The sequence below is a fragment of the Budorcas taxicolor genome, chromosome 9 (genome assembly GCF_023091745.1).
Source record: "Budorcas taxicolor isolate Tak-1 chromosome 9, Takin1.1, whole genome shotgun sequence".
In the NCBI taxonomy this organism is placed as follows: Eukaryota; Metazoa; Chordata; class Mammalia; order Artiodactyla; family Bovidae; genus Budorcas; species Budorcas taxicolor.
The window spans coordinates 15,787,919-15,815,675 of NC_068918.1; the positions used below are offsets into that span (position 1 = coordinate 15,787,919).

The 27,757-nt window shown below is 42.2% G+C and overlaps 1 protein-coding gene across 2 annotated transcripts in view; it reads right to left on the reverse strand.

Annotated features, from left to right (window-relative positions):
• Positions 1-27,519, reverse strand: part of RSPO3 (R-spondin 3) — a 95,120-nt gene extending 67,601 nt beyond the window's left edge. For both annotated transcript variants that reach the window (XM_052645593.1, XM_052645594.1), the window contains exon 1: positions 26,926-27,519. In XM_052645593.1, coding sequence (XP_052501553.1) covers positions 26,926-27,022 — 97 coding nt within the window. In that variant the 5' untranslated portion in view covers positions 27,023-27,519. The remainder of the gene's footprint in view (positions 1-26,925) is intronic.
• Between the last annotated feature and the right edge of the window lie 238 nt (positions 27,520-27,757).

Below are 27,757 nucleotides of genomic sequence, written 5' to 3' on the forward strand. Positions count from 1 at the left end.
TTGTGGTATTTTAACAGGCACAAGAAGATGTGCAAATAGTGGGTATACCATTAAATAAATCCAGCTTTATGTGTGACATCTGAAATCCTGAACAGAAAAAAAAAAAAAAAGTGGATTTTTTTTCTATGTTCACAAAATTGCTGACACAACAGAAGGTGCAGATACGCACCTTTGTGAGTAGAATGTGTTTTTGTACTTATGTGCACCACTCAGTTGGAGAAGGCAATGGCACCCCACTCCAGTACTCTTGCCTGGAAAATCCCATGGATGGAGGAGCCTGGTGGGCTGCAGTCCATGGGGTCGCTAGGAGTCGACACAACTGCGCGACTTCACTTTCACTTTTCACTTTCATGCATTGGAGAAGGAAATGGCAACCCACTCCAGTGTTCTTGCCTGGAGAATCCCAGGGACAGGGGAGCCTGTTGGGCTGCCGTCTATGGGGTCGCACAGAGTCGAACACAACTGAAGCAACTTAGCAGCAGCAGCAGCAGCAGCAGCAGCACCACTCACCGTGGCACTGCCTCAGTCAGAAAAGGGGCTTCCACATTTCCTAGAGGAGCACAGGGACTGGGAGGAGGAGAACTGGCTTTGGACTTAAACAGAGTTGACATTTACTAGCTGGAAAACCAGAATGTACGTCTTCAACTAGGTATTCATTTAAACGACTGAGTTTTCTAAACATCCAGACATGGGGCGAGTTGGTGAACATTCAAAGATGAAGAAAACCAATAATTTGTGTCGAAGAGTTCACAGTCTGATTATAATTTAGATAGACAACAGATGTGTAACCTCTCTGAACCTAAGCTTCCTTACCTGCAACCTGAGAATATCTACCTGATGGACATGGTGGGAGTCGGGGCGGGGGGGGGGGGGGGGGGGGGGAAGGGAATTAAGTGAGAGCATTTGGAAGCACCTAGCACTGTTACAGGTGTGTGTGCATACGTGCTAAGTTGCTTCAGTCATGTCCCACTCTTTGCAACCCTATGGACTGTAGCCCACCAGGCTCCTCTGTCCATGGGCTTCTCCAGGCAAGAACACTGGAGTGACTTGCCATGCCCTCCTCCAGGGGATCTTCCCGACTCAGTGGTGGAAGCCACATCTCTTATGTCTCCTACATTGGCAGAGTTTCTTTACCACTAGTAACACCTGGGAAGCCCACTCTTATAGGTACTTATTACAGATCAGTAAGTGTAAGACATTTTGTTTTACCTAAGAAGTACCAACCACATTCGTGTATTATGTCCACTCTTATTCAAGGCAGCTGGGAGCTTTGGTCAATAATAACTCTTCAAAAGCCTCAAAGCAAGAAGACAGGAGATTTGGGGAACCTTTAAGAGCCAAGGATTCACTAACAGTCATAGAGGGGGGCTACTTTTTCAGGACTGCAGCCACAGCTTTTAACGAATATCCAAGATGCTCTTACACAACATTCTGAGCAAGAAGTCCTCCGGGACTCTAGCAACCCACTGAAGACAAGAACCTGCTTAAACCGATGGAAAGATTTCAGGCATGCCATGGAAGTGGTACCAGAATGATAACAGAGAACCTGAAGGTCCTAGAGTATGTCCAGACTCACGTCTAGACTAAACTTTGCTATGTGTGAAAACGACCTGGAGAACTTGTTAATAATGCAGATGCGTAGGTTTCACTCCAAAACTCTTTGATTTGGGGAATGAAGAGGCGGGCTTAGGTAGCTCCATTTATAACAGGCCCTCTAGGTGAATGTCATGCAGATGATATTAATATCATACTCTCAGGATCACATCACGGCCATCCTCCCAACTAGGTACTTATTCAGTGATTACTGGAAATTCTCTACTAGGGACTGAGAGACAAAACATGGTCCCTGGCTCAAGAATTCTATAATACCATAGTAAAATAGTCTGTTTATATTCTGAGGGCTATAAATATATAGTTTAGAAATGAAGTAAGCAGACATTAAAAGGTAGGCGCAATTACTGATGGTTGAGGTATTTGAAGATTGCAGAGAGCAATTAGGAATATGGGACTTGAGGGAAGAGAAGAACTTAGGCAAATGGAAGGAGAAGGAATGTTATGAACAGAAGTGTTCATAACAGGAAGATAAAAAGAATATTTGGGACAATGGTGAATATAAAGCTGTGGAATTTTAAGGGGATCTTAGAGCTCTTCCTTCTCTCTTAAATTTCAAATGAGAACACTGACATCCATAAAGTTAACCAGCTTCCAGCTGATAGAATCATAAACCTTTGGAACTTTAGAGGGATTTAGTTCAAGCCGCTCTCCCAGAAGAGTCTATTTAATCATGTTTAGTAAAACAAATCTTATGATATCTGGGGGCAAACAATATAATTATTTTACAGCATCCCATCATATTGAACATATTAAAACATCTCCCCACAGTGAACGTAAATCTGTCTTTCACAAAGTTCACGTGCTTAGCTGCTCAGCAGTGCCCAGCCCTTTGTGACTCCATGGACTATAGCCCACCAGGCTCCTCTGTCCATAGGATTTTCCCAGAAAGAATATTGGAGTGGGTTGTCATTCTCTTCTCCAGGGGGTCTTCCTGAATCAGGGATTGAAGCTGGGTCTCCTGCATTGCAGGCAGATTCTTTACCGTCTGAGCTACCAGGGAAGCCCTCATTTGACAATACTTCTCAAGTAATCCAACATACCAAATGAACATAATTAGTTAAATATCTTTCTCGGAGGTGTTTTAGGGACCCTCTGAAGCACACTATTAGGTTGGAGCAAAAGTAATTATGGTTTTGGACCCTGAATTTTAAATCATTATAACTAGGCTCAAACACATGTTTATTAAACAAAATATGAACCATTACAATCAACACATTTTTGCCAATGAGAAATAAGTTTGTTTATTCCTATAGCATAAAAATCCATGCTTTGGGATTCAATGAACTCTTGGAAAGCATTTTCTGAGTCCTGTTGGTTGTGGAAGCATTTTCCCTGAAAATAGTTGTCGAGATGCTTGAAGTGGTAGTCAGCTGGCAAGAGGTCAGGTGAATATGGGGGAAGAGGTAAAACGTGGTAGCCCAACTCATTCAACTTTTGAAGCACTGGTTGTGTGACACGCAGCCAGCTGTTGTTGTAGAGAAGAATTGGGCCCTTTCTGTTGACCAATGCCAAACTCAGCTACTGCAGTTTTCAGTGCATCTCATTGATGTGCTGAGCATAATTCTCAGATGTGATGGTTTCACTGGGATTCAGAAAGCTGTAGTGGATCAGAGAAGCGGCGGACTACCCAACAGTGACCACGAACTTTTTTGGTGCAAGTTTGGCTTTAAGAAGTGCCTTAGAGCTTCTTCTCAGTCCAACCACTGAACTGGTCATCAACAGTTGTCATATAAAATTCACTTTTTGTCACATGTCACAATCCAATTGAGAAATGGTTCATCGTTGTTGTGTAGAATAAGAGAAGATGACACCTCAAAACAAGTATTGGTTTGATTTGTGGTCAGCTCATGAGGCACCCACTTATTGAGCTTTTTCACCTTTCCAATTTGCTTCAAATGCAAAAGAACTGTAAAATGGTTGACGCTGAGTTCTTTGGCAATTTCTGGTGCAGTTTTAAGAGGATCAGCTTCGATGATCCTCTCAATTGGTCTTAATCAACTTTCAATGGCTGGCCACTGCACTCCTCATCTTCAAGGCTCTAATCTTTGCAAAACTTCTTGACCCACCTCTGTACTGTATGTTAAGTAGCAGCTTTGGGGCCAAATGAATTGCTGATGTTGCAAGTTGTCTCTGCTGCTTTATGAATCCATTTTGAACTCAAATAAGAAAACTGCTGGGATTTGCTTTGTCTAACACCATTTCCATAGTCTAAAATACATATAAAATAAACAGCGAGTAATAATTCATTAGCAAAAAACATAAAGCAAGAAATGCACATTAAAATGATGTAGAACATAACCACATTTTAAGAATGTATTCCAATATCAAATGGCAAAGTTCAACAAGACAAAACCAAAATGACTTTTGCACCAACCTAATATCATAGACCACACTCTATATGCTTTCTGTTTTCCTTAAGACAGTTTGCCAGACTGGTGCCTAGGATGGTAGGCTGCAGTCCATGGGGTTGCTAAGAGTCAGCCACGACTGAGCAACTTCACTTTCACTTCTCACTTTCATGCATTGGAGAAGGAAATGGCAATCCACTCCAGTGTTCTTGCCTGGAGAATCCCAGGGATGGGGAAGCCTGGTGGGCTGCCATCTATGGGATTGCACAGAGTCCGACACAACTGAAGCGATTTAGCAGCAGCAGCAGCAGCAGCAGGATGGAAAGATAGATAAGACCTAGGAGTTTCCAGTATGGCTAGAGATTACAAACTAGGTTAAGCCAGCATGGTAAACTCTGTGTACAAATCACGCAGAAAGCAAACACCTAGTTGGCAGACATTACATTTGAGCTGGATTTTGAGAAATAAGGAGAAATGGGGTGGGGGTGGGGGGTTGAATTTAATTGTAGATGTAATCTGCATGAACTGTTTATGGCCAAATCCAAGACATGCTCTAATTTGGTTCTAAGTGAATCCTCTCTGATGGTGAAGAAGAGATGCACTGGAGAAGGGAGACTCAAGTTGAGGGAGTCAGTAGGATGTTCTGTTCTGTATCTGGTACTGCTGTCAGCTCAGTTAGTACAGGATTAATAAGATGTTAAAAAGAAAGCACAGATCTTAAAGTTATTGCCAGTGAAGATGGGCAGGACTTATGGGATCTGACAATCAGTTTTCAATGGGCAAATGAAGGAGTAATACATGTTGAGTTGGGGGTTTCTAACTTGGGAGGCCAGGCATAAAACGATGTGGTAGCTGAGATATGGGAATTCAGATATCAAGCCAGAAGGACAGGTGGTGAGGGAGGGAGAAAAGTAAGTAAAAATGATTGTTTTATTTTGAGGTCCTGGGGCTTGGACTTGTTTTATTTCTCTTTGTGTATCCCAAAGCCATAGCGCAGGACAAGGCATATTAACAGGTTCACAAGATACCATAAAGAATAATACCCTAACCCCCTTCATTTCATTAAAAAGAAAATTCAAACCCCAAAGAGCAAAAGCTGAGGTTTATGGAGTTTGGTGTCTTGACAAGGATCTCCTAGCATTAGTGGCACTCTTCGGGGTTTTTTTTTTTTTTTTTCGGTTTGACTGGAATGTAAAATTTATGGAGAGAAATAGAGGGGAGAGACAGTTAAGACTAAACATAGGAAGTAGGCCAAGGAGTTGACCATGATGATAACAAGGATACATCATGGTTTTGAAAGGTGATGGGACTTTAGGAAAAGTGGTTCTTGCATTATATGAGTTCAGAACACAGAGCTGGGAATCACAGTGCTTGTGATCCAGCAGTTTAATCATTACACCTGAGCATGTGAGAACTTAGGAATGGAAGCTAAGAGTTCTCCAAAACCAAAGAGAGCTGAAATGCTGACACTAAGTGTAATTTCTTACAGGATCAATATCTCGTTACATTTTCCAGTGTTTGAGATCATTCCCTGATATTCATTTCCCTGTGATTAGTCATTGTGGAGACAGGTCTTGGAAAGTTCAGTTCAGTTCAGTTCAGTCGCTCACTCGTGTCCGACTCTTTGTGACCCCATGAATCGCAGCACGCCAGGCCTCCCTGTCCATCACCATCCCCCGGAGTTCACTCAGACTCACGTCCATCGAGTCCGTGATACCATCCAGCCATCTCATCCTCTGTCATCCCCTTCTCATCCTGCCCCCAATTCCTCCCAGCATCAGAGTCTTTTCCAATGAGTCAACTCTTCGCATGAGGTGGCCAAAGTACTGGAGTTTCAGCTTTAGCATCATTCCTCTCAAGGAAATCCCAGGGCTGATCTCCTTCAGAATGGACTGGTTGGATCTCCTTGCAGTCCAAGGGACCCTCAAGAGTCTTCTCCAACACCACAGTTCAAAAGCATCAATTCTTGGTCGCTCAGCCTTCTTCACAGTCCAACTCTCACATCCATACATGACCACAGGAAAAACCATAGCCTTGACTAGATGGACCTTAGTCAGCAAAGTAATGTCTCTGCTTTTGAATATGCTATCTAGGTTGGCCATAACTTTTCTTCCAAGGAGGAAGCGTCTTTTAATTTCATGGCTGCAATCACCATCTGCAGTGCACTGTTTCCACTGTTTCCCCATCTATTTCCCATGGCGTGATGGGACCGGATGCCATGATCTTCATTTTCTGAATTTTGAGCTTTAAGCCAACTTTTTCACTCTCCACTTTCACTTTCATCAAGAGTCTTTTTAGTTCCTCTTCACTTTCTGCCATAAGGGTGGTTTCATCTGCATATCTGAGGTTACTGATATTTCTCCCGGCAATCTTGATTCCAGCTTGTGTTTCTTCCAGTCCAGCGTTTCTCATGATGTACTCTGCATAGAAGTTAAATAAGCAGGATGACAATATATAGCCTTGACGTACTCCTTTTCCTGTTTGGAACCAGTCTGTTGTTCCATGTCCAGTTCTAACTGTTGCTTCCTGACCTGCATACAGATTTCTCAAGAGGCAGGTCAGGTGGTCTGGTATTCCAATCTCTTTCAGAATTTTCCACAGTTTCTTGTGATCCACACAGTCAAAGTCTTTGGCATAGTCAATAAAGCAGAAATAGATGTTTTTCTGGAACTCTCTTGCTTTTTCCATGATCCAGAGGATGTTGGCAATTTGATCTCTGGTTCCTCTGCCTTTTCTAAAACCAACTGAACATCAGGAAGTTCACGGTTCACATATTGCTGAAGCCTGGCTTTGAGAATTTTGAGAATTACTTTAATATTGCCCAGAGTAGGAGCACAGACACTTGACTGTTATACCTCTGATATTCTATCTTCCTCACTGGATGAAAGAAATGTTCCCGTGGTCCATGACAAGTGATCACTCTCCATTGAGACTATAGAGCCAAAATCTTTAGTAACAAAAAGAGATCCAAATTGGTTCATTTTCCATCATGCCCCCAATAAGCATGTTACTTTGGATACTGTATCATCAGAAAGCTCTCAGTCAATTTTAATCAGGAAGCTAATTTCAAGGTCCTAATTCATGATCTTATATATAACAAAAGTAAATTATTATAGACAATGAAATAACAAAATAGGAAAGCATTTTATCTTGAATAATTTTATAAATTAATATATTACTATGGATCTTTATTTTTAGTTTCTTTTAGCTTATAAGGACTATTGAGGGAGTCATGGGTTTAGAATTTTATTCTTAGATTTAAAAGCATTTTTGTTCATTCTTTAAAATGGTCCCCCTTTGGGGATATCCTTTTCCCTCAGAATTGCCCCACATCCCCCCTTCCAGGATGAGCTCACGCTTGGGTATTACAATGGGAAACGACCTTAAAGAACCACCAATTCACCTTATCAATCAGTAAGAATAATCTCATCCATAACAAAGATTTCCCCTAATTCATATGCCTTTGTTGTCAGACTCAAAGAAAATTTTATTAATAGTAGTAATTTCACAGGAAGATAAAAGAGGATTCTGCCAATGCAGGAAAGGCTATAAACTTGTAGTAAAACAAAAGACATATTCCCCTGTAAGAAACCTGAAGCTGAGGTTTGCCACTTACCACCTTTATGATGTTTATACAAATCACTTTCTTTGAGAGTTATCTGTAAAGGACAGTAAAACCTGCTCTGCTCATTTCATAGGGTATTGAAAAAATCAAGACAAATATGAAAAAGTGCTTACAAGTTATACAAAATTATTAGGTTGGCCAAAAGTTCGTCTCGGTTTTTCCATACGATGTAAGATGTTCCATAACATCGTATGGAAAACCCTGAATGAAATTTTTGGCCAAGCTAATATATTGATATGTTATTGTTAATAATGGGCATGATGGTACTCTACCATCTCAGGGCCAGATTTGAACTTACCATTCCCAGGAATGGAATAAGAATACATTTGACGAGAAAACTGACAACTTTATTTTATGGGAATATGTAGAATTGAGTTATTTTTTTTTTAAATTGTGTCCTCTTGTGAGTCTTGTTACACTAGGGACTTTTTAAGGTTTAGATCTTGGAGTAAGAAAATGAAGAGATTGTGAAATAAATAGCCAGTAAACAGATGATTTTCTTTGAAATGACCATTAATTAAACAAATAGGAAATCAGATTGCTGGAAGATCCACAGAGCACTTCTCTGGAATATCAGTCCTTGGAACCATCTGCTGTGCGGTGTTTGGTGTTACAGAATGGCCACAGGAGTTGTTTCTACTCTTGGCTCCACTGCAAAGTGAGTTTGGTCAAGTAATTCACGTCTCTGGCCTTTCTTTTCCCTCTTAAGTTACATAAGGGAATTATGCCACAGACATAACTTCCCCCAATCTTCCTAGCTCTTAAAGCATGTTGTACACCTAATCCGCATGGCTCTTTCTCTAGCATTCTCAGTTTCAGTAAGTGGTTCCACCCACTGGCTAGAGCCGAGCCAAGCACCCTCCCCAATCTCGTCTCAATCCCTTCGCTCTGAGCAGAGCTCACATCTTCCCATTTCCTGCCACCACTTTTGCTCCTGTTGAGCAGTGACAGAGGACTTTTCAGAAGAGCAGCTGTAATCTTATCAGGCCCCTGCTGTAACAACAGTTTAAAGGCTTCTATTCTACTTCCCAAGTAACCATTTCTGCCAGTTAGCCCAGTTTACTCTTTCAACCTCACCTGTCTAAGAAGGCGTTAGTAGTTCTGTCTCAGTAGCAGAAAGAGAATTTCCCTCACTTCAACCTCTTCTGACCTTCCTGGTTAATGGACTTAATGAAAAGCAGAGTGTAATGGAGAAAACAGTGCCTCAGTTTAGAAGATCTGGGTACACACTTAGTTCTACCCTTGCTGACTATGTCATTTTGATCTGTTTCCTAATTAGTTTAAGCCTCAGTTCCTTCATTTCTAAAATAGTTAACTATATATTGATATTGCATAAGACTGGGGTGAAGGTTACATGAGATAACACATATAAAATGCCTGAGGGTCACCTCTCTTTACTCAAAATCCTTCACAAGTTAGTAATAACACACAGAAAAGAAGTGGGCCATGTGATTTTCGGGAATCTGAGTTCTGGCAACTGATAGACTTAAAGCTATCAATTGATGTTAGGAAAGATCACTAACAGACTTACATAGAAATACAAATAACTTGTTGACATGCATTTGCCACACTGGTGCCTGAAGTATTAATACAGCCAATTGTATGGTCCATGTAGTGGTCAAAGGTTACCATAAAAGGTTTGGAAAATGCCTCTGAGATATGAGCAAAAATGCACTATGTTTAAATACACAATATTTTAATGTTTGTTTGATAAAAGTGATTCCAGTTAATGAACTAGTGTGAAAGTTCAACTATAGAAATTGTTCAGTGCCAAAAAAAGAAATTCACTCAGCTAAACCACGCTGCTCCATTACAAGCTTTACCTAACAATGCCAACCACTTTTATGGTTTGCATGGCAAACTTCCTATGATTGTCACAAAGGTCATGCTAAATGATGACTCCTATTCATCGGTCATAAATTTTCAAACAAGAAAATACCAGGAGACTCAATAAATTCCAGTGTTTTCTGTTGATCTGTCTTCTACTTTCCTGTGTTTTCCTTACAGTATGTCTACTATCCTTATTTTCCAGAGAAAAACCTGGATGCTCATTAGGCTTATTTGTAAACAATTTGATTTCCAGTTATATTTGTGCAAGCCTTAAAAAAGAAAAGTTATACAGCTTAGAGTGCTTAACAGTTCTCATTTACTGTAAGCCAAATATTGTTTAATTCTGGCTTCACGTTTCTTTTTTCCTTAACCGCTGTGATGTGCTATGAAGGCAGGTTTCACGTGTGGTTTGCTCACTTTTGTAACCTCAGCACATACTAAATGTTCAATAAATAACTGCTGAATGAACAAACGAATAAATTTATGCTGTTTTAATACAGGCTAAGTTTAATTTCAACTTTTCCCCCAATAGAACTTCTTTTCCATTTGTTGGTTTTTAAAAATATGATCTAAACAACCCCATGAAGGTACTAAGAGAAACTTATGCTGCATTCAAGCCCTAACTCCATATTCTTGAAGTTTTGATGGATAGTTGTCAAGTTTAGAGAATGCTACAAAGAGGAAAGGGAAAGTTCTTTGATCTTACTGTCACAGGGACTTCAAGATCAGTCTCCTGCTTTCAAATAAAAGAAAGATTAAAAATCAGATTTTATAATGGCTGCAACTGAATCACAGACTAAATGATTTGTCTAAATTATACAGCAGAGTGTTAATCAGAAGTCAATTCACCCACCCTCCACTGTGGCATTTCTCTAACCATAGTCCAGACTCACAAAGATCAAGATTCTAAAAAGCCAAGGAAAAAGATATTTTCCTTCAATGAAGTTTATCAAGTTTCCATTTCATCTTCCTTAAATCTCTTTTTATTTTCTTTGCTAAATCATCAACAAATACAGGATTCAAGTGGGATCCAACTGGAGACTCAGCATCAAATGGTTGTCATAATAAGTTAGACTCAAAACAAGGAGGAGTAAAATCTCACTGTAGATATTTTAATAATATTCTTTATAGAGCATTGCTTTTCTAAAATGATTTTCAGCAGAAAAAAAATCCTATGGGAAGTGAAGAAAAATCCTACTTCTATAAAGAAGAAAAAATTACATATACTAATAAGAAATCTTAGATCGTGACTTATCAGTATAGAAACTGAATTAAAATTCTTTGCTTTTTATGTTTTAATGTAGGCCTTAAATCATCAAGGGAAGGTGGCAACAACTGGTATAAAGGATGAATACCTTTTCTAATCAAGTATCGCAGTAATCATCAATATAGTGGAATTAATTTAAAATTCAGTCAGTGAAGCCTCCAATGCTTTCAATTACTTAGCTGGGTAATCCCCTAGTATATAAAACACTTAAACATGCCATGCAAATAGGAAAGCACAGAAGTGGACTAGTGCTCTTCCACCCATTGAGGCTAGGGTACCACCCTGTTTTAACAAGTGATATTTGATAAAAGCATTAGAGCTTAGCCATTATCCTTTTTAGTAGTTCTTGAATAATATAGAAATGAGAACTTACATCAGATAGGATCTCAGATGTATGACTTAATTTTGTTGGGAATATGGAGAAATAGCTAAGAACTGTATTTGATAAAAAAATACAGGGTTGATCAAAAAATCTGTAATTGCCCCTCACTTTTTTATTAAAAACACGAGTAGCCAAGTTTTACTAGTCTCAATTTAATCGAACTCATTTCCCCTACATTCTGTGTACATTAAAACATGTCATCTCTCTGGAGATAACTTCAAATAATATTTTGCAGCTCAGGTTACATACAGTTCAATCTAACTCTTGTCTTGATTTTTTTTTCCCCCTTCACCTTTTTCTCTAGTGTCCCATATTGGAATCTGTGCATCAGATAGCATAAGGCTTGTTGTTGCAAACATTAATAAGATCTATCATTCGGGAACACTTACTTACACTTTGTTTCATCTCTAATGGAAAGGATTTCTCTAAATATTTACACCAGAACAGTTGTCAGAATGAATCCTGCAAAATTGCTGGCATACTCCCAGGAGCAGGGAGCTGGTGTTAGGGGGAGGGGAGATTCCTGGTCCTTGGTTGTCTAATCTGAAGCAGTCCTAGATTTTCAGGAAGCTTCTTGCTGGAACATGAGGGGTTTGTATTAACAAAAAGGTACTTCAGTGTGTAGACCAATTCAAGTGAAGTATCTGAACAGCCACTTTCATTTATTGCTCTTGTAAAAACGGTTCTTCATTGGCTTTAGGTTTAAAGTAAAAGGGACGGTTTAAGTTTCAGAGACATAGCAAAAAAAAAAAAAAAAAAGTGTATGACGAAAGAATCTTGTACAGGAAGTGTGAAGAAACATTGAAATCATTTTATGCAATGGCCCTTAAGGTGCTTTAATATATAGAAATGTCTTGTTCCCTCCATGAATTGCTAGGCGAGAGAGTCAGCATGCAAGAGTTAGACAGGAGAGAAGTGAAACCTGCCAAGATAAATGTAGCAGTGTTTTATAAATTAACTCCGCTGTCTGTGTGTTTGTTTTTTCTTTGGAAGAGCCTAAAATTAAGGCTATTCGACTCATCTTAGTGATGGTTTAGAATTTAAGGAGTGGATGAGGAAGTAAGTTTGGGCTAGAAAGGGCAGAGAAAATATCCTGCACAGGAAAATCTCAGCAATTTTCACTTGAAATGTGTTCTTATCTGGTGAATGATGGTATTTCTGCCCCCAAAGTCTATGAATGAAGTAGTTTGGTTAAAAAATGATTCCACAAAGGTTTCTAGGTTTGTAAGCATGCCATTATAGTATGGGCAGTTTATTAAGTTCAAAGGCAAACAGTTGACAATGAATTCGAGAAAGTCAATGAGATGTCCATGTGGGTACTGAAAACAGTGGAAGCAGCCTGAGATGGTCTAGAGCTACTCTTGCTGGAAATCTCCCTTATTCTATTGGAAATTAAATGTTGAGGTATGGGCACATAATGCTCACACGTCTGCAAACACATTCGAATTAGGGCCGGCTTCTGGAGGCTCCATGCTCGGGAGAACGGTGCATGCCATTGATTGTACTAGGGCCAAGAATGCATCGACATGATCCTGCAAGTCTAGCTGGCTTCCAAGGGAATCCCACTGATCTATGTTAAAAGCTTGGATTTACATCAAGCTCTGGACAGAACTGGAATGCTGGATGGATGTCTTAGAAATATGCTACAGGAGACACTGCCTATTTTAAATTACCTTAGTCTTTGTGGAGGGGGCTACAAGTTAACATCTTAATATTGGCATCAATTGAGTGTGAATTGAGACCGGAGGGGCTTAAGGACACTACCTTTGGGCTTTACTTCTTGTTACCTAATAGTAATGAGGGTCCTTTTAAACTGAGATCAACAAATAGGTCATACATTGGAAAATAAGACTGAAATCTGTAAGAGACAAATCTTCAGGGACTCAGTGAAAAGTCAAACTGTTAGTTGCTTAGTTGTGTCCGACTCTTTGCGACCCCATGGACTGTAGCCCACCAGGCTCCTCTGTCCACTGGGTTCTCCAGGCAAGAATACTGGAGTAGGTGGCCATTCTCTTCTCCAGGGGGTCTTCTTGACCCAGGGACTGAACCCAAGTCTCCCACGTTGCAGGCAGATTCTTTACTGTCTGAGCCACCAGGGAAGCGGCTCAATATGTGGTCCTTTAGTTTGTGGCCAGGCAACATTCAGGTTCAGGTTCAGTTCAGTCGCTCAGTTGTGTCCAACTCTTTGCGACTCCATGGACTGGAGCACGCCAGGCCTCCCTGTCCATCATCAACTCCCAGAGTTTACTCAAACTCATGTCCATTGAGTCAGTAATGCCATCCAACCATCTCATCCTCTGTCGGCCCCTTCTCATCCTGCCTTCAATCTTTCCCAGCATCAGGGTCTTTTCCAAGGAGTCAGCTCTTGCATCAGGTGGCCAAAGTATTGGAGTTTTAACTTCAACATCAGTCCTTCCAATGGACACTCAGGACTGATCTCCTTTAGGATGGACTGGTTGGATCTCCTTGCAGTCCAAGGGACTCTCAAGAGTCTCTCAAGACTCTCAAGAGTCAGGCAATATTAGTCTATATCTTTTGTATTTAATGGCAGAAACCACATGTCATCAAAAGGTATGATACAAGTAAGCACATTTTGCTGCTAAATTTCCAAAAGTTAAGATTCTTCCATTCTTAAATCAGCTCATGGTCAAATTTCAGACCAAAGAAAATAAAATACATGATTTCACTAAACTGCTATCATATTGATAGCAGATCATGATAACTCTTTGGCAAAGGGCATAAGGTCAGAGTTTACTTGCCCAGTGTTACCTGGAGATTGCCAGTTGCCACAGAAGGCTGGCAAGAATAACAATCTGACTTCCTGCCTTTCTGTGGATTTAAAAAAAGCAATATCACCCATCCACATGTTTAAACAAAGAGAGATTCAGGTCACAGGAGTCTAAGGTTTAAGATTACAGGAGTACTGAAATATACTGACGTCATTCTGAATCATAAAAGAATGTCAGACTTACCACATTTAGGACACTGATCACTGGGGACTCTGTATCTTTGTTCAACTAAAGATCCACTTGAGGTGACAGAATAACCTTTCTGGGTATTTGAGGCAATGCCAATAGTTTCAAAGGTGAACTTTCACTGAGATGATTCAGGATAAATACACATGTGCTACTTGAATATTTTCCTGTAGAAAGGTTTAACAATCTTCTCCCATGCTAAGTTGCTTCAGGCACGCCTGACTCTTTGTGACCCTGTGGACTCTAGCCTTCCAGGCGCCTTTGTTCATGGGGTTCTCCAGGCAGGAGTACTGGAGTGGGTTTCCATGCCCTCCTCCAGGGGATCTTCCCAACCCAGGGATCAAACCAACTTCTCTTACATCTTCTGCATTGACAGGAAGGTTCTTTACCACTAGAACTTCTACTTTCTAACATATTGAGAGCTTAAAATTAGAGCACCACTTAGCTCTTAATAATTTTGACTTAACTACTGACAGCGCCACACCTCAAAATGGTATTGTTTTCAGTAAAAGAAATCCTAAGTTTGCTCTTGGTCTTTTCCTAGCTCTAGAGGTTTTAGAGCTCCTATCCTGTGTAATGTACTTCTATTTTCTTATTTCCAAATATTACTTCAGTAATGTTATATCTAAATTGACCTTAGGATGTTTACAAAGCTCCTTTCCCTTCCCTCCCCATCCTAATCGGACACCTCTTGTACAAAGACTCAGGCGGCATTCCTTGAGTTCTTTTTATCTACTCAGGAAGGGAGGAGGAGGGCTTGCAGTGGTGGCAGCTGGAGCTCTGTATGTGTGGTTTGCCCTCATGCAGGCAGAAGGTGGTTTATAAGATGACCGTGATTTGCACTGGGCACGTATACTGGCGGCATGTTTCCATCTCGTGCATGCGTAGCGTGAATAACCTATTGAGGAAAAAAATTGGTGGAAAAGCATTGTTTTCTGGTGGGCTTCCTGCTGCCTGTAACTCATGATTGCTCCCAATCCCCAGGGACAAGTAACTAGGTCTGACCACGGAGCAACGGCTCAAGCGTGCTGTGATGACCCTCTGCCCCCAAAGCCTGGCTTTCCTCAGTCTAATTGCTTTTGGCAATTGTGGTTATTGGGATTTGGCCTAGTGACTCCCTGGAACCCAAATTCTCCCAAGGAGCCCCCTTAACAAGCAGAATTAAGTCTGACAGGAAGCCCAGACTTCCACTTCACTTTTACATGGAGTTTTCCCTGGTTTATGGCAAGGTCTGAACATCGTTCATGGGCTAGAAAATAATAATAAACAAGATTTAATAAAGATAACCACTTGAAGAAGAGCACATTAGGGGGGAAGTAAGAACAGCAAATTCAAGAATAAACAACTTACTGCAAAACTTCACCCACTAAGATGGAGTTAAAACTGTGCAGTTTATAGTAGTTTCATTGATCACCAGTAGCAGTCAATCTAAAGTTAGTCAGGAATTGTAGAAATCATAAAAGAAAAAGATGTTTATTTCTTATTAGAGGCTATTTCCTAACCATTTCGCTTTTCCTGAAAACAAAGAGGACTCTAGGGCACAATCATCTGGTAATACATGAAAACAGTTGTTTATGATTCTGTAGCTCTGAAAAAACATCTTTGGTATGGCTGATGCCTCATCTTCCATCCTATTAACTGCCTCCCTCACCCCTGCTGTAGTTCACCAGCAAGCACCCTGACTCCTGAATCCACTTCTCTTGGCAGCAAGGCTCCCGTCAGGGAAACCAACAGCAGTGTCTGTTACGCCCTCCATCATGCCCCACTGTGTGCACTCTGCTATCTCTCCTTCGACTCTCTGAACAAGACAATTCTAAATCACATGATCTTGGCTGCACCAGTCAGTGCCACAAGTTTAAACAGGACTCACCTGATTAACAATCTGGGGCTATCAGATAAACAAATGCTTTACATTTTAAAACTACTATCTGTTCCGTGACACAGATCTCATCTCTTAACATAATCCCTACAAGTCTATTTTGTTTGTCTAGCTCTCAAGAAATGGGCATTGTTTTCAAATTGTTGAGCTGTCAGTGTTATCCTCAGATGAAGGTTTCCATAGAACTTTTCAGTTTTGACTGCATCTTAGCATCACCAGGATTGCTTTCGAAAGTGCAGATGTCCAGGTCCCATCCCCAGAGATGGTTGTATCTGGTCTAGGGTGGAGCCTGACTTTTTTTTTTTTTTAGATTCCCCAGGTGATTCTAATTTGAAGTTAGGGTAGAAAATCACTGTACCAAGGCCCATAAAGCAAGAATTCAGGGTGGAGGTTACTGTTAATGCTCATGGTAAAAGGAATATAAATAAGAGATTTTATGAAGCACCATAAAGATAACTTTTCTGGATAACAAACACTAGCCAGTGAAATATCTATTGTGGTTATAAATTACATAGAACGATTTTGATATTTAACTGCAAAATTACAGACTTTGCCCACATTCTCATGCCTTAGTTAGTCTTCTCTTGAATTGCACACCATAGATGGGAAGAATAATCTTCAAGTACTTCATATAAACTGTGCTATTCTATTGCTTCTAGGCAACTTTCTATGTTTAAAAACTATCAGTAGGGCAGGTTTAAGAAAGGAGAGGAAAAACAACCAAGAAAGGAAAGAGATGCGGGAAAGAGTATTAGAATACCAGAAGCAACCTCTGGAGTAAAAGTCTGAAGAAGGCTTGTGGTTTGTTAAATGAGGAGGAAGAGATACTAAGCAATGAGAGTAAGGGAAAGAAAAAAAGTAGGGTAGGGTTTGAGAGCCCCCGTCCCATCCCCTGCCATGATTGCTTCAAGTACGCCAATCCCAACAGCTGAAGTGACATGGAAAAATCAGGGAAGGCCATGAGCTTTGAAGTCAGTCCTGGGCTGGAATCCCAGGTACCACATCTTACCCAAGTGACCTCAGGCAACTGATACGAGAGTATTGGCACCTGTCTTACAGGTTAAGTGTGAGCACTCAGTGAGACAATATTTGCAAAAGCATCAAGGGCAGAGTCTGGCACCCACACGTGGTTAGAACACAGCACCTATTAAAATCATCATCGTCACATCACTCACTTTAATAAATAAATACAAATGCACATTCAGACAGATGCATGTGAATATAACAGTGGTTCTGAGAACTATAAAACCATAGCTGCCACAAGGTATCTATACACACTTTGTCATAACATTTCACCTCTTCTTATCTAAATGTGACTGACTCTGCCTCTTCTTACAGGACAGCCTTTGACGAGATGACCGTGTTCACATATGTGCAGTCCCATTGTATGAGGGTACATAACAATGGGAAAATAGCTGCTCTTTTTCTTACCAGCTAATCAAGCATATGTTAAGAAAAGGGTGTTCTAAAATAAGCATTTCACAAATTATGTGATTTTATATTGTGTGGTGGTGGCTTGTATTATGTGGTTATAAAATGGGGGCTGCTTTACCACTTACTCTCAGGAATGTGCTTTGTATTGGGGTATAATTATAAATGTGCTTACCAGCTAGTTTTCTAAGGGCAATTTTTGGGAGTGAATAGGGTGCACTGAATTATTGTGTATTCATTTTAGAAAGAAGTTTTAAGGTAACTAAATCTCAATCTCATGCCCCTGTCAGTTACTCAGAACAGGCATGCTAGAAAATATATCCTGCTTCCTGATACAGAAGACCCAACTTGACTAGGAGAAGCAAACAAAGGCATGGGACCTGGTTGTTACTGAGTAGTAGTGTTAGCCACTCAGTCATGTCCAACTCTGCGGCCCCATGGAGCCAACCAAGCTCCTCCGTCCTTGGGATTCTCCAGGCAAGAACACCGGAGTGGGTTGCCATTCCTTTCTCTAGGGGATCTTCCCAATCCAAGGATCGAATCCAGGTCTCCTGCATTGCAGGCAGATTCTTCGCCGTCTGAGCCACCAGAGAAGCCCTAACTGGTTGTTACTGAGGCTAGACAATTACTCGGTGGGCGTGTTGCAGAAGCAGTTCATGTGCTACATAGATGGACTGAATTTCTTCAAGTTTCAATCCATTCTGAGAATTTGTGTTTTTTAAATTTTATTTTTAAACTTTTTATTGGGATATAATCGATTAACACTGCTGTGATAGTTTCAGGTGAACAGTGAAGGAATTCAGCCATACATATACATGTATCCATTTTCCCCCAGACTCCCCTCCCATCTAGGCTGCCACGTAACATTGAGCAGAATTCCATGTGCTATACAGTAGGTCCTTGTTGGTTACCCATCTTAAATAGAGCAGTGTGTACATGAGCATCCCAAAGTCCCTAACTATCCTTCCCTCCCTTCTTCCCCACTGCAGAATTTCTTATTTTAAGAGAGTGTACTTTGAAAAATCTGCTTGAAAGTAGAATACTATGAGTAGATGCTAGATCCAAGTGGAATGATATAAAAAAATCTCTTTTACTCTTTAAGGAAACATCTTCCCTTACTATAAACTTTTTTAGGTCCCCTAAGATCTGTGGCAAACTAATACAGTGCCACAGTTGATGAGACTTTCAAGAATGATTTTCAGTTAGAAGTCTTGGCAATGTAAAATTAAAGCTCCTGATACCAGTGACCGCTCTCTTATGTGCACAAAAAGGGCACATATGTTGAGAATGATATATCAAGCCCCTTAAAACAGATAAAGTGAAGTGAGTGAAAGTGGCTCAGTTGTGTCTGACTCTTTGCAACCCCATGGACTATACAGTCCATGGAATTCTCCAGGCCAGAATACTGAAGTGGGTAGCGTTCCCTTATCCAGGGGATCTTCCCAACCCATGAATAAAACCCAGGTCTCCCGCATTGCAGGCAGATTCCTTACCAGCTGAGCCACGAGGGAAGCCCAGATGAAGTGCCTTGCTTCTCACCAGATCTGAGTCCTTTTACTCCAAAGTGTGGTGACAAACAAGGCTCTCTTCCTCTTTTCCCTTCATACGCACTCTGCTCAGTCACTGTCATAACACAGGGTCTTATCACTTAAACCTGGGTCACTGTAATTGCCACTTCCACCCCCAGCACAGGCCACTTCTAAAAGCCTGACATGTAAGGGAGTTCTGAAGCGTCTCTCTGGTTGGGATTCCAAACCAGTTCCCTGTGACTCTTATGTCTAAGGACAAAATGAATTTGCTGAAGATGGAGTGTGTGGACTGATGCTATGGTTATAGTCTTCTGGCACTAGAAATTGTGATGGGGGCGGGGGAAGTGTGGGATATCATAATTAATTCAGTCTCTATGTTGATAAGTTACTTATTAATCTTTATATGATGAAGTTACAAAATCACTGCAGATGGTGACTTCAGCCATGAAATTAAAAGACACTTACTCCTTGGAAGAAGAGTTATGACCAACCTAGATAGCATATTGAAAAGCAGAGATATTACTTTGCCAACAGAGGTCCATCTAGTCAAGGATGGACAACCTAACTGGTTGTTACTGAGGCTAGACAATTACTCGGTGGGCATGTTGCAGAAGCAGTTCATGTGCTACATAGATGGGCTTTTCCAGTGGCCATGTCGTGGATGTGAGAGTTGGACTGTGGTCATGTATGGATGTGAGAGTTGGACTGTGAAGAAGGCTGAGTGCCGAAGAATTGATGCTTTTGAACTGTGGTGTTGGAGAAGACTCCTGAGAGTCCCTTGGACTGCAAGGAGATCCAACCAGTCCATTCTGAAGGAGATCAGCCCTGGGATTTCTTTGGAAGGAATGATGCTAAAGCTGAAACTCCAGTACTTTGGCCACCTCATGCAAAGAGTTGACTCACTGGAAAAGACTCTGATGCTGGGAGGGATTGGGGGCAGGATGAGAAGGGGACGACAGAGGATGAGATGGCTGGATGGCATCACTGACTCGATGGACGTGAGTCTGAGTGAACTCCGGGAGTTGGTGATGGACAGGGAGGCCTGGCGAGCTGTGATTCATGGGGTCGCAAAGAGTTGGACACGACTGAGCGACTGAACTGAACTGAACTGAAATCAAATGAATACTTCTTATATTCATTTATATTCATCATCTACTAAACTTAGTTAAATAAGATAGCTAAGTTTAGAAGAAATAACTCCCCACTTCTGCTCATGCTTCATGCTCTTATACCAAAAGATTAAAGGTTGAAGAGACTATAAGAATCATTTAGCTCTAAATTTTTAACCAACCCCCTCACTTCACAGATGAGGAGCTGAAGCTTTGTGTGGTATAAGGGCTTGCCTGGGATATTCAGATATCACAAGCAGCGCTGGACCTAGGACCCAGGTCTTCTACTTCTCAGTCTTATTCTCCCTCAGTGATGTCTTAGGTCTCCGTCTCTACCATGGATTTATGTATGTTTGCTGTTATCCATCAAATTATTCAGGTCAGAGGGAAGCCTAATAAAGTAGCAATTTGAAGACTGGGTTGGATACTTGCACAAGGCATAAAGCATAAAGAGAGTTAAAGGCTATTAAATATGTATTTAATTAGGCAATCATATCCTTTAGTACCATTAAATTTTCTTTAAAAACTTTCAGAAGAATTTTAGTGACAGCAGATGGTAACTAGCACCCTTGCCAAGATTACAAATAAGGCAGAAACATTCTTATCAGATAAGAGGCACCTGCAAACATGTCTTTTTTAAAATGAGTTTTTGAAATTATTCAAACTTTTTATGGTTTGAATAATTGTGAATAGTGAGGAAGTGGGAAGAGAAGTTAGGTAAAAAGAATTCAGGCCTTTTGCTTAAAAGTTTCATGTTGTTGAAATACCCTCAGAGCAGAAAGTGGGATTTCTTAATACTCAGTGGTATCGTCAGCACCTCTACCATCCTTGAGAATGGAACATTCCATTCTTTTCAGCAGTGTTGGATAACTACTTTAATCAGAATACTAGTAATAACCCTGAATGGAAAGATCGATGGACAGAACTAAATAAATAGAAAAAATGGACAGCATCTTTTACAGATATGTATTTTTTACTTTATATGTTTCTCTGCTATATGTTTGCTAAGATATAGCTACAAAGCATTTCAAAGGTACTAGGTTGGCCAACATACGGTAAATTTAAGATAAATCCAATCATTTTAAACCTTAAGAAAAAATTCACAATTAAAAAAGCAACCCACACCTTTCCTCAAAATCAAAAGCAAGGCAAAAAAAAAAATCTATATAATTTATGATGCAATGCTTTTACAAATGATCATTCTCAAAAAAATGCCAGTGTACAATGCACTGTTCAGAGAAGAAAAAGTCCTAACCAAGTAAAACATATAATTTCAACACACTGTCTTACATGATCCTTACCATGCTCTCAAAACTGAATGATGTTTTCCTAATGGTAACCAAAGTTGATTCTTACATTTCATGAAACATAATACCCACTCTGATGGCATTTCAAGAATTCACTACTTGGAAAAAAATGTTTTGGGGGCTGGGGAGAGTGAATAGTAAGGAAGTGGGAAGAGAGGTTAGGACAATGTCCAAAATGAAACATTTGGATAGAGATAAAGCAGGGGGAAGATGATTTAGAAAACTGTTGTATGTGGAATAGTTTTATTTTTTGACAGTTTATTCTTGTAATTGCAGAGGGGTCATGTCATCTTACCTCTACATAGGGATCTGACAGCATACAGTATTCTATCAATAATACAGAGAATTTAAAAGAATGATTGCATTTTTTTAAAAGAAAAGATTAACCATTTAACTAGAAATATTTGAAATAGTAGCAACCTGGAGATCTCTGTTCAGATTGAAATAGCCTCAAGTGATCAGATGACTAATAAACTTGTTTTGCAGTAGTGTGGTGAGAGTTTCTCCATAATTTGAAAATCAAAATTAACTACATATTGTAATTCCCCATTCATCACTTCCTGGGGACCTAACTTGTAAAATATTAAATTCCAGGAAATATTTAATGGAGAAACGATTGAACAAAACTTATTTACTTACAAGCTAAAAGGCTGTTCGTATTTCATGCTTAAAAAATACTGAAGTAATGACATTGATCAATTTGATGCCTATTATATTGTCAATGACTTTACATAGAATAACTTGGGACTAAAAAGACAATATTTAAAAACTATCATAATACTCTTAGTAAAATCATTCTATTGAAGTGATGAAGGATTAAAATAGTACGACAAAGAGATATTTTAAGAAACAATTTTGATAGTGTAATAATGATTAAATTAGAATTCACAAAAATAGATCTTTGCTTATATTTAGATGTTGCCATCACTGCTTACTTAAGAATTTGGGGCTTTGATTTATGAAGATATCATACAATATGTTGCAGAATATATTTTCTCTAGCAAATTTTACTCATCTCTCCATCCATTAAACAGTGTTTCTCTCAAAAACAAGGTAGACTGGTAACAAAAGTAGACAAGTGAAAAAATGCACTGTAGTCAACATCCAAACCAGACACACTTTCATCCAAAATTAATATCACAAAATGTATAGTAGAATGAACAACTTTTCTGTCTTACAGTTAGCCTGTTATTTTCCCAGTTAGTTATATAATCATCAAGAGTGTATCATAATTTCAGAGAATGGCTCAACAACCAAGATATCATGAGCAATGGCCACTGTATTCATCATTTTTCAGTTTGTCACCATTAAAATAATTTTTCTTGTGTTCTTACTCCTTTATTTCAAACATCTTTATGAAATATTTAAAAAAATTTTATAGATTGTGCAATGGGAGCTTGGTAATTATTATGCATACAATGGCTTGTCAAAATCTGGATCTACCTGGGATCTAAGCAATTAAAAATGAATTAATAGATGGCATCAAATAAAAAGGATACCATAATGGCATCTGTTGTTCCTCACAATAGTATTCTGGCATAATATGAACCTACAATGTCTTCCTAATAACCAAATAATATATTATACTTAGCAAACTATCAGGTATTTAACTCTTTGACACCGATCATTAATGTATAATATATAGAAAGAACAGTTCAAAAACGTCCAGTCAACCATAAGAGCTTATTCTCCAAACACAGGAGAAATGATGGTTTGGAGATAATCAGATTTATTATCTAATACTCCTGACATCTACTCTCAGACATGGATTAGCATATAGCATAATAGCAGGAGACAAGTTCCATTCAGTATCTTACAGCTTTGTATAGATTACTTAGCCTCTGTTTCTTGGGTTCTTTCCCTGTAAAATGGGTATATTAATACCGGCCTCTATACCTCAAGTGGCTATATAGGGTCCCCAGCAAGTAACTCAAGTTAAAAGTGTGGTGCAATTGTAAGATACTGCGGTTATTATGGCAAACACAACCTTTACTTTTGTTAGCAGATAATCTAGAATTCAGAAGCTAACTCTATCAAGTAGCAAAGGCTGAGTGGGAAATGATTTTAAAACTGGATTGAGGATTCTTTATGTAACATCCTCTGAAAACATTTCTGGTTGAGGACGGTTGAATGAGGATTGCATTCCATGTTTATCTTAAGTAAATTCAACTTAGCCAACTCTAGGAGCTGTATATGAATCCAAGTAGATAATAAAGTTAATGGGTATTTTTTCATCCATAACGCCATGGCGGTGGTGGTTCAGTTGCTAAGTTGTGTCTGACTCTTGTCATGTTATGGACTGTAGCCCACCGGGCTCCTCTGTCTATGGGATTTTCCAGGCAAGAATACTGTAGTGGGTTGCCATTTCCTTCTTCAGGGGACCTTCCTGACCCCTGCTGGAACCCAAACCTCCTGCATTGCAGGCAGATCCTTATCCATAACGCAATAAGTATTTTTTAAACTCCTGTTTAAAATGTTTCTTTTATAAAAGGAAACAAGAAACTAGTTTACAACAAAGTAGAGATAAACGGTATACCAGTTGCCTGAGGGAAACTGGGATTATTGATACAGCTGCTTCGCTGGTGGCTCAGAGGTTAAAGCATCTGCCTCCAATGCGGGAGACCTGGGTTCGATCCCTGGGTCGGGAAGATCCCCTGGAGAAGGAAATGGCAACCCACTCCAGTATTCTTGCCTGGAGAATCCCCTGGATGGAGGAGCCTGGTAGGCTACAGTCCACGGGGTTGCTGAGCGACTTCACCTTCACCTTTATCTCCATTATCTGAGGATTAGTCATGGCTCCTTATATTTGATAATATTTAACACTGCAAATGAATTTTTTTTTTTTTGCAGGAAACTTTTCCACCAAAACATTCAAGAGACTGCTTTAAAAATTTTGAAAAATAGTTTTTGCACCTCAATTTTCTATCATTGGTTAAGATTTTAAAGTTTAGGATAGTGAAGCTATTTAACTCTAAGGACAAAATGGATACCCTTAAATACCTTAATTGTCTCTTGAAGAATAAAGAGGAAAGACTGTTTCTTTCTAGAATACCTTTACTACCTTATTTTTCATTTAAACAACTTTTTCCCAGTCTCTACTTGAGAAAACTTTTTTCCCCAGAGATTTTCCAAACAATGAGTATGTGAACATGCAATCTTACCTTGAATTTCTGGATTTTTTAACAAATCTCTCTCTTTACCCTCTTACCCTTTCCCCATTCTCAAAATAACCGGACAAGCCCCATGCTACACCTGCCAAGAGAATCTGTCTCCTCAGAGAACGCAAGGGGTCGCCCCTCTCCCATAATTGCACCAGCAAACCCCAGTAGCAAAGGCAAGACTCAAGCGTGAAGGAGCAAGGAGCATCCCCTGCTAGGGGAATTCTCTCCCGGCCCCACACCCACAGTACAATCGTAATTTCAACACAGTTCCACCCACTTCGTCTCTCATCCCCGCTGCACAACAAGAGGGCGCCTTTGACTTGGCCTTGAGACGATGAAGGCAGATCAAAAAGCAGCTCGTCTTTAGACTCTGTAAATCCTCTCCAGTTTAAGCCCAGAGGTGCATCATCCCCCTCTGCTCTCAGAAGACTTGGGGCAGCACCACTGGGCAGCTTCCTGCACCGCTATCCTCGCTGGGGAAGTGAGAACCAATGGGTGGTCAGCTTTCTTGCCCATGCCTTTCATCGCAAACAGCCCTCCCCCGCCCCCACCCCGGAATCGGAGACAACTCTGACACGCAAGACCCTGTCCTTCCCTTGCAACTGTGGGGCTCCTGGCCTTGGGATCCTCGGTAGGGTGAAAAAGGGTGTGAGCCATGGACCCCAGGTGGGGTACTGGCTGGAAGATGGGATGGGAAGGCAGGAGGCTGCACTTGCGCCTAGCATCTCTCTTTCTCGCCATCGACCTGCGGGAGAGACTCAGTGCCCTCGAGCAGGACTCTGCAAGAAGGGGACCTGGGGACTGCCAGGAACTAGGGCAAGGCTCGAGTCCCAAGCCATTTGTTTCGTGAGGCAGCCGCAAGGCTCGAGTGGAAGAGTAGGTGGAAGGATTTTGAAGACTACAACCATTCAGAGGCCAAGAAAAATAAATCGGATGCCCTGACATGTTTAGATTAGGCCTTCCTGCCCCTTGCTACGCGATCCTAGAGGCAGTGAGGCTGGGCAGGAGCCCCTGGAGCTTTGGCTCAGCTATGTTTTTTAAAGACAATTTTCAGGTGAATCAGACCTTGTCTGCTTTAGGCAAGCGGCACAAAGGGGGCTTTCAGGGGACCCTCACATCCAGGGACAGGGCACAAGTAAGCGGCGGAGAAGCGATTACTAAATCTCCATCTCACACAAGCCCATGCTGTGTCTTCTGCGCTGTTACCCACGCTTACCCCGAGGGGCTTCGCGGGCCAGCGCTGGGAGCTGGCTCTGCGCACCGGAGCAGGCGCCGCCAAGCGTCATTGACTCCCGGGCGGCGGAGGTCTGAGTTGGTCAAGGCAATAGCCTCGTTCCCTGCGCCCCAGGAAGCTTTCTCCCTCCGGGTCCCCGCCAGCGCTCCCTACACTGGAGCTCGGGTCGCTCCGGCTCTAACTGCGAAGAAGGGACTCCCCACTTCTGCACAGAAGCCAGAGCGCCCAGCGCGCCAGGCTTCCCGAGAGCAAGAAGTGCCTTTCTCGGGTTTGTCTCATCTATGGAAGACTCCACCTTGAAACAGACCAAGCCGCGACGGAGGTGCCCTTAGGGATACCCGTTTCATCCCAGCTATGGCACAGTCCTAGGAAGGCTACACCAGCCAACCTTTCCGAGTAACTGGAGTCAGGATAAGGGGAAGCGAGGAGGCGAGCCAGAGTCTTTAGGGGAACCCCATCCTCGGTATGTGTCTGCCCCCCGGGAACCCACTTGAAAGGGCCTGAGACGGTAAAAGCCCTCCCGGGTGACAGGCAAGATTGTCACTGGAAACCTGGCACCCTTGGCTCCCAGTGGCTGGCTCCGCATCTCTCGCGATCCCCCGAGGCGTACGCCGAGCGGCTCCGCCAGCGCGCAGGCAAGCGAACCCAGAGCGCCCGGCGCGCCCTACAGTTCCACTCGCGCGTGGTTGAGGGTAGCGGCAGCGCAGGCGCTGGCTCTTGGTTTCCCGAGGGGCGGGAGAGCTCTTCGCGACCCCTGCGCCGAGGGAAGACCCCGCGAGGTCTCCCCACGCGAGGCGGCGACGCAAGGTGAGCGGGCGCCGCGGCCGCGCCTCCCCCGGCGGGCACTCAGTGGGTCAGGGGCATCCCGCCTGCCGGGCGTCCGCGACGCCCGGGGGCTGGAGGCTCCTGTCCCAGTCTTGCGAGGAAAGCACACATCCCCTGAGCTGGTCTTAACGAAGGAGCGAACTTTTCCGCTAACCTGCGGTTATGCGGGCGCCGGAAGCACAGGAGCGCCGGGTCCGCCGGACTATGGCACCCAGGAAGATGCGGGGCAAGAGAGGAGCGGCCGAAAGGAAGGCGTGAACCACCGGACCCTAAACTGTTACCTCCTCTCCAGGCGTGGGGTGTGGGTGGGAGGACTGCCGCCGCTGTGAGCCGACTCAAGTCAAGGAAAAGCGACCCGACAGGTGAACGCGGCGGGAGGGAGCAAATGCGTAAAAAAGCCTGCACTTACTTCTTCGCTGGCGCCTTCCCCGGGAGGCGTTTTGGCTGCCGATGTATTCCATAAAGTTCAAAATGATAAAAAACCAAGAAATCAGTCGCAAGTGCATAGTAACCCAATAATGTTTCCCTTCCTTTGCTCCTTTTTTTTTTCTTTTGATTGTTAATTAAGATTGACTGTTTCAGAAATACACGTAGGTGTTAGGCGTATGGAGAGAGCAAGCGCTAACCCCAGCTGCGGACAACTTCTCCACTCAGATCCGACAGGCGAGCCGGGATGGCAAACGCAGTGGGGTCGGGTGGTCAGGGAAACCAACTATTGTACTTTCAAACTGTCCGAGCCCTGAGCTGCGGGGGCTCCGGTGCGGTGGCTGTCAATGCCGCGAGTGAGGGTTCCAGAAGCAGCGAGCGGCCTCGCCAGGGTGGCCGCAGGTAGCATGGTGCGCCGCGGCTGCGCGGGATCCGGGCGGGCGGTGGCGACGGTGGCGGCCCCTCGGGCTTTAGAGGTGGCGGAGGCAGCGGCAGGGGTCCCGGGAGCGGAGGGGAGCGGGCGCCGTGGGCACCGCGGCCATGGCCAAGGGCCGGCGGAGAGACCCCGAGCTGCTTCTGCCGTTCGCAAGCAGGAGCGGCTCCACTGGTGGAGGGAGGGAAGGAGGGAGGCCGCGAGGGAGGGACAGGGCGAGGGAGGGGGAGGGGGACGGCTGCGGGGGGCGGGGGGAGCTTGGGGGCGGGGAAGGAAACTGCTGGAGCAACAACCCCGAGCGACCTCAATAACTTTCAATTTCAAGAGTGAAAGAGGGAGCTGGAAAAGTACAGGCGTCGCGATTTGGCAGAGGCACGGGAAG